Source organism: Lupinus angustifolius, chromosome LG19 (assembly GCF_001865875.1).
Source record: "Lupinus angustifolius cultivar Tanjil chromosome LG19, LupAngTanjil_v1.0, whole genome shotgun sequence".
Taxonomy (NCBI): Eukaryota; Viridiplantae; Streptophyta; class Magnoliopsida; order Fabales; family Fabaceae; genus Lupinus; species Lupinus angustifolius.
The window spans coordinates 1,163,093-1,171,438 of NC_032027.1; the positions used below are offsets into that span (position 1 = coordinate 1,163,093).

An 8,346-nucleotide genomic window follows, 5' to 3' on the forward strand; every position below is an offset into this window, starting at 1 on the left:
ATAAGACATGTTCAAGTTAGCATTGTTATGCAGGAATACTTTCCTTCATGTCAATGGCATGGGCGCGCCGCTTGAGCAGATGACAGATTCACGTTGCCCACACGACAGAGATAGTCAAACTCCACAACACTATCAGCCTGGTAGGCTGAAAAGGAGAATGTCATGTCATCCGTAATGATGATAGACCTCCCATTGGAGTACAAACCATACTTCACCCTAGAGTATAAATAGGTGAAGTCATACATAAGGATCAAGATGACATGTATTCTCATTCTACTTATAAATAGTAATGACAAAGTCTCTTTTCATTACTCACCCAAGAAGGTCATAGGCGAGAAACTCTTTGGTTAGGCAAATTAGGTTCCCATAATCCCTTGATATTGTATGGGTTTTATACTCTATTATTGTATCATCCAACACTTATATTTAATTATCATCGACTTTTCAAAAAAAAATAATTCAAATAAATGGTAGATGATATAGTGACTATGTATAAATCTTTACAATAACAGTACATGTATATTACACTCTCGGACTAGATGGCAAAGTAGTGAAACTAAATGTCTTTATCAATAGGTAATGAGAAGTGAAGATTTGGGAGCTCACATGGCCACGTTTGTGTTGGCTATAGAAAGAGTACTCGATGCCATCAAATTAGGGTTCCAAAATCATGCAACATTTTTATTGAAATGACATCTTTGTTTGGCTCTCTGTGAGATATTATTCTGAAGGTAGATAGATATTATTGATCATTCATATTCATAACTTGCAGCTTTTTGTTTCTTTCTAACCCTTTCCAATATTACTGATCCTATATATTATTTCCATTTTTCTTTACATAAAAGCAACGTATTAATTTTGATATTAATATTAAATGTACACAAGTTGATGATAAAGAAATGGCACAAAGTGTGATAAAAAGAATAAAGTTAAATAAAGGTAGCATGATTTTGTGAAGACTAATTATGTGTATGTGCCTCCGTGCAAAGTGTCATTGATAGATTGAATCAGCAAAAGCAAAGAGATATTATGAATGGCAAGTTTGGTGATTGTTCTAAATTTCCCACATCGTTTTCCAAGTGCCTATTATGGTGAAGAGGCTAGTCAAACAAATGAAAAACTATCTTATACAAAACTCATTGCTTGTACAGTGATCATAATGAGGTTTGTGTTGGAACTTGTATCAATAATGTTATGCCCTTATGTCAGATAAGATAGTAACTTCATCAATTATGTTGTACATAAACAAATTTACTATAAAAGTGGGCCATCATTCCTAGATTACAACCAATTGTCTCGTATAGTAGAATAACAAATTCAATATGATATTTATGTTATGATTTTTTACTTAATAGACTAATCTTTTGAGTTGAGCTCTTCTCGTGTGCTTAAATATTTGCTTAAAACTTTGATTAGGAACATGATTAATAAGAATTGAGCTAGAACTCTTCCTTTGAGATGCAGATGCTGATGAAATAAAAAATTCACAAGATCTATGAGTACAACAATTGGATAGAGAATATGGAAATGGCTAAATGTTGAAAATATTTTGATTCTGAATTCAATGAGAATGTTGAATAGAAATTTACAATTGCGTGTTTTATTATGTAACTTGATTTATGAGTAGTTTATAAATGGAAAGGTGGTTCAACTTAAGTATGAGTCAAACTATACAATTTATCATATAAACATACAAATTCCTTACGAAAGCAACAAACTGAGCAATAATTGAATATAAAATTATAAAATAAACCTAACTAAAAATTGATTTATTTTACTAAATCTCAAAAGCAAGAATCTGAACAATATGCTATGTCTTATAATTCTTAAAATTTTGGCTTGTATCTTTATATTTTGATATTTGGTATCATGTTTGTGATTGAATTGATAGCTTAATTATGAAATAATAACCTTTGTTATATGTAACCTAGCTCTTGTCCATTTTCAAGTATTTATTGTCCAAAACTTGGAAGTTTTCTAATAGAGCTATATTTTTTTTTATCAACAATGAAATTTATTAACAAGGAAAATTAGTAATTAGGAGAACTATTGTTAGACATCGAATTGCATATTTTGTTATTCTTTAACTGCCATTATCATTGCCTTCCATAACTTTTTCATGATTACACAATAATTATATAGTGTTAGTGTGTCACTTTTTCATAATTATGTATTGTTGATCTATTAAACCAGCTCCTTATGCATCAAAATTATTGGTAACCTAACTAGATACTTACACCAGGTGTAGAACAATATCAAAATTAGCATAAGGAAAGTGCATTATATTAAAGTACATTGATAAGAAGTTTAGTACTATATCAACCAACAGATTAAATTGAGAATAATTCATTAAATTGCAGATAAGGATAAAATAGATAAATGATAAGATGAATGCTTTTCACTTCTAACTAAGTAATGGAAGTGAAAGCCTAGATAAACACATTGAATCTAGCTAAAATGCTGAAGATGGTAAATATAATAAAGAGATACATATCAGTTGACAAGACCCTACATCAAATAACTCCAAATTTTCTTCTGCCACATAAACCTTAACATATAGTGATATTGATATCTACTAGTATATGCTGGTTAATCAAATTTTCCATATCTGATAATGTGACTGTGTTAGACCTAAGATCAATTACCCAAACGAAGCTCCAGATCCAAATCATATTCTCTAGGTAAACCAATCTCCAAGTCCATCCTAAGAATCTCACTTTTCTTCAATATTTTACACCCATCTTCTCCAATCTTTGATTTTGTTGCCTCAGATGTCTTTGTGGTCAAAGGGTTCTTCAATAAGATACCATCCACAACAACCCATCTCTTCAACTCAGAAGGTGAAGCAGATGATGGAGAAGAATAAGAAGAAGATGGAGTAGTAGTAGTAGTGGTGGGAGAAACAAGCAAGGGCAATGTGGAAGTGACATGTGGTTTGTGAGTTGAAAAATGAGAAGAAGACCATGATGGTGGCAAAAAGGATAAATTATTAGATGAGGTTGATGATGAGAAGTTAGGGTTTAGGTTAAGGTTCAGCATAGGATGGCCTTGACCATGAGCATGACCATGATGATTATGATCACTATTTGGAGTTGGTGGAGGTGATGATTGCCTCAACCTTGCTCTATCCCTTCTATGCACATTCATGTGTCCACCAAGTGCTTGAGCAGACTTGAATTCCTTCCTGCAGAAGCTACAAGTGTATGATCTTGGTGGCCATGGGAAACCATTCATGTAGTGATCATCCTCTCCATTATGAGAGTTGTTGCAATCCAAAAACTCTTTCATCACCATTTGATTCTTGTTGCTGTTGTAGTTGTTAGCATAGCTTGTGCTCAAAGTGTTCCTCTTCATTCTTTCTATAGCTCTTTTTTTATCCCTCAACAGTGTATAATCTGAAAAAGAAACTATCTTACTCAAATCATACCATTTCAAAAACTTAAAAAGAGAGAGAGATATGAAAAGGTGAGGCTTGTGTGTGAATGTGAATGATAATGATGATGAGATATAAAGAAAGAGAGAGTGAGATGTAGAAAGAAATGAATGAGTTAGCATGAATTTTGTAAACCAAAGAAGGGGTATCCCATTGGAGGATAGCAGTGAAAAGTGATGTATGTTTGGTCACAAGTTGCTAAATTTGGAACCTCGGCTTGGCAGAGATTACACAACTTTATGCCATATTTCTGTCACCGGTCAAGTTAAGATGACATATTCACATTTTGTTCTCGGTAAAGATCCAACCATTAACTCTCTCTCTCTCTCTCTCTCTTGTTACTGGTGCAAGAAGCCAAGAGTAACAGTTAATGAGCATTAGGTCATAAACTATGTTACATTATTTGCAATACCAATACTTGGTTTGCATGTGTTTATCAGTTTTTTAGGTTATCATACAAGACTTCTATTGCAACCAATCTGAGATATAAAATATGATACATAAAATGAGATTAATAATACATAATGTAAGGTAACTAAGTGAGGGTCAATTACACCTCAACTTCTTAATCAAGAAGGAGTGAATCTAATATAGTGATAGAAATTCTTATTTCTCATTTTGATTTTGATGCCTACAAAGTCATTTCGTTATAAATAAAATATTAAAAGTGTCATAACATATCGTTTTTCCTTTTGTTTTTATAGTAGGTGATTTTTCTTTTAATATTTAATATTATTTAAGTTCGGATTTGCTTTGTTAAGATAAAAAAAGATAAAGAAATGGTTTTCCGATTAAGTAAAATAAATTTATAAATATGTGTACCTATGAGACAAATATTATAATACGCATTCCTATCTATAAGTTATTATTACGACCACTTATTGTATTTATTTTTACAAGTATCGATGGGTCGAGCTTTTTTGTCATTAGTATCTTTAAAATGACATAACACCAGGAGTAATAATGTAGGAAGTAATAAGTGCAGACCCATGTAGTCATCTGGTTATTAACCACAATCTTCCGTCACCTTCATGGTAATAAGTTTTACCAAAAGTAATGCCTATCTACATCATTATTTATTTCCTTTCTTTTCTCTTTTTAAGATGCTCCGTCATATTAATTAGTTTGTAGGCAATAAATTTACCAATTACCAACTCTGTATTATTTTGCATTTTGGTTTGTTCTAAGAGTATCCTAAGTTGATAACAAAAATTAATCATTTTTAACATGGCCACAAAAGTAGCCAAATTATTGTTTGATAAAAGGGGTACACTATTGCATGATTGTGTTATTGGTGATATCTCTAATAATATGATTTTCTCATATTATGCTTTCTTATTAGTTGATCAAATGTTTTTATGAGGCTTTTCGATGTGGTTTTCATGAGGCAAACTTTCAAGAATTATGCCATTCATTAAGCTACCATATTTGATTTGATTTGTTAGTCAAAAACATTCATTGTCCTATGGCAAGTGGACCCTACATTTCTTAATCCAAAGGCATGACTGTGTGTAATATGTTGTCCAAGTCTGCTATAAAAGTTGTTAGGTACATAAGTATTGGTATGAGATGAATTGTTAGACGAAAAATTATTGATATTAGTACCAATATAATGGATCCCTATTATTGGACCAACCCTTTTATATATACATGTATCCCTACTTTTCCATTTATTTTTCTAATAAACTCTTCCTTTCTTTTCCCTTATGCTTACTATACCAACTACCCCTACCAACATTAGTTTAATACTAATTATCAACATAGGCTGGTATATAATTTTTTTTGGTATAATCAATAGTATCATGTCACTCCTTTATGGGGTGTATAACTATACATCCCAACAAATATTGCTCATAATAATTGAGCCTTTGACTTTTTGACTTATCTGATGATTTAATTGAGCTTTATATCACTAGATCAATGTTTTGTTGGTTGCTAATCTGTTGTCTAAAATTTTATTTCACACTTATTAGTTTTTATTACCACTAAATAAATAATTTTGAAGTATGAAATTAATTTAAATATTTTATTATATTACAATATAGTTGATTTATAATATGTTGAAATTTTGAATAATATTAGGAGATAATGTCTACATTAAAAGTATGCTATAGTTTGATACCTTTTTTGAAAGGGAATAATACATTATCAGATTATTTAATGCTATTTATAATATCTTTTAAAGCTTTAAACAAAAAAAAAACAATGTTGTTGATTCAGATGTCACTTGGACATTTTACTTTTACCTCATCTTGAAATGAGTAAATGCTATATGCTTCCACTAAATTCCTCTACCCACGAAAAGATTAAATGTAATTTGCAAACATTCATTAATAAATAATAATATTTTATAAGATATGTCATTTTCTCATAGACAAGATGATTAGTAAGAGAATATGTCATCTCCTTTTTTTTAAATAACTAATACTGATAACTTTTAGCCCCTTATTTTTCTGACTCTTATTTATATAGAGGATAGCTTTTGAAATAACTGAGAGATTCTAGCTTCTTCTGATTTTTTTTTATAATTTAAAATAAATTATTAAAAATAATATGAGACATGACATGTCCTCTTATTTATATTTATATAAAGCACATAAATTTGGAATTCAGACCTTTGACATGCCAAACAAATAATACTACCTAGCTTCATACATTTGCCATGGTATTAATCAGAAAACCATATATAGCTAAATAGAGTGATGAATACCCTCTTTAGTTCTTTCATGCAACTTTTTATTCCTTCATTGGAAATATATGGTTCTATAAAAATACTCCATTCCATTGGGGGAATAACATTACTCTGACTGAGATATAGGAATACTAGCCAGTAATTAAGATACCATGCCACAACATATATAATATATTTTTTATGAACAAAAAAGGGAATTTTACTCAGAGAAGCCAAGATGGCTAAAAGATCCTCCTATATCTAACCCAAGATTTATTAAAAGACACAAAGCCAATTAGATGCTTGAATACTTTAATGGATTCCATTTTCTTAGGTTACACAGCCGAAATGGCAGAACTTACTACAAGTGCAATAAGGTGCTATCTCTTTTGTACATTCAATAATAATAATAATAATAATAAATAGTTACTATATATGTGTTTGACAAAAAAGACAAATAAGAAAGGTTCTAGGTTGAATGCATGTATATAACTATATGAGTTGCCACTTGTTAATGTAAAAGTTGATAGGTGTATATGTATACCTTGATTGAAGTCTTGTCTATGATGATATATACATCAAAACCTTGAAGAATGGTTCACTACTTGAAACAAATGTCATAGGTGATGTGTTTGTCATATATAGGCTTGGTTTTAGTAGTATGGGTTGAACTAAATTTTTCATTTTTCCTTATATGTAGGGTTGAACTAAACCTGAATGTAACATAAGAGATGAAGTATTTAATGGCTGGTTCTGTTATTATAAGTCTACAGTGTAGTGCTTTGGTGAGTTTGACAGGTGTAAAATCTGTATATCACACTGTCACTAATGAAACTTTTCATTGCTTGTTATGTCAACACTGCTTTTTATATGACACCGATAATTAATTATTATTATTATTAATGTATCTATTAAACTTTTTGTGTGCAAGTATTATTGATAACCATCTAAATTTGATTATTATATTTCCAAGTGTTTTATACTATTATATGATATTTTGGCACGATATTAACAAAGTTTTGAAGATTCAATTAAATTAGTATCCAAGTTATGATACTTAAATACTCAATGCACTCTTTTACTGATTTATCAATATATACTATAATTTATGAACGATGTATCAATATCATCAAAAAAACATATTTACATACTAATATAATAATAATAATAATAATAATAATAATAATAATAATAATATTTTCAGCTTAACTAGAGAATTAAATAAGAGAAATTATATTTAGACATCATTAACCATACATTTGCAGACCAAACATACTCACCAAAAAATTAATTCTTTAATTTTATACAAATTGCAATGCTCCTTCCTATAATGTGAAATATTAATTCTTTAGTATAATTATTGTGAACAACTTGTATAATGTGTGTCTCCTTCCTATAATCATATATATTATTTAAGCAATCAAAAGAGAACACATAAAATATAATTTAAATCATATATATTATTTAAGCAATCAAAAGAGAACACATAAAATATAATTTAAATTGCCTAGTAAATATAATTACTTTTACTCAAACATGAAAAAACAATCATTACTTCACATTATGTTGTAAAATTTATTTAGTATGATCTATTTAATCAACATGATATCATAGTTATTGATTAAAATTATAACCTCACATTTATAGATTAATATAATATTATAGTTATGAATTAATAATATAAAAATTAACAGTATAAAAGTACAGTTATATCAGCATGATATATAGTCATGTTACTATCAATTTAGGAATAAATTATGTGTTCGAATAAGTGCATGTATTATAAGTATCTTATTACCTAGACTCATCCAGCAGCGAGGTTAAATTTTTTTAATCTTAATTATCTACGGGTTCAAAATCATAGACTCAAATTAGACTTGTTACAAGTATTACTCACAAGTGCATAGGGCTCCAGATACTCGTTATTGCCATATTTTTGAAGATAAAAAGTCAAAATTATTACAAAAAGGTCATATTTTTAAGACTATTATGAAAAGTCTATTTTATTAATACCGGTGCCTAATCTAGTGCATTATTGCATATTTTACACATTCATTCACTCTCTATGACAAATTTAGTCATGCCACAGGTACACACTTAGGTCATCCAGATGAGAGAATTAAATGAGATGCATCATGTGTTTGACTATGATTATAAAACTCCCACCTCTCCATTATGTGTTCGACTTCATATCAATATATTACAATAATTATATTCATTATGTATTTATATTCGTATTAAC

The 8,346-nt window shown here is 29.4% G+C and overlaps 1 protein-coding gene across 1 annotated transcript; it reads right to left on the reverse strand.

Moving 5' to 3' along the window:
• LOC109334094 (transcriptional regulator SUPERMAN-like) lies at positions 2,550–3,501 on the reverse strand. The gene has a single exon (XM_019569666.1). The coding sequence runs from the start codon at positions 3,352–3,354 to the stop codon at positions 2,638–2,640; it is 717 nt and encodes a 238-aa protein (XP_019425211.1). The 5' UTR covers positions 3,355–3,501; the 3' UTR covers positions 2,550–2,637.

Excerpts from the sequence above, each read along its gene's own strand:
- LOC109334094 (XM_019569666.1), bottom strand. The coding sequence starts at position 3,354 with ATGAAGAGGAACACTTTGAGCACAAGCTATGCTAACAACTACAACAGC.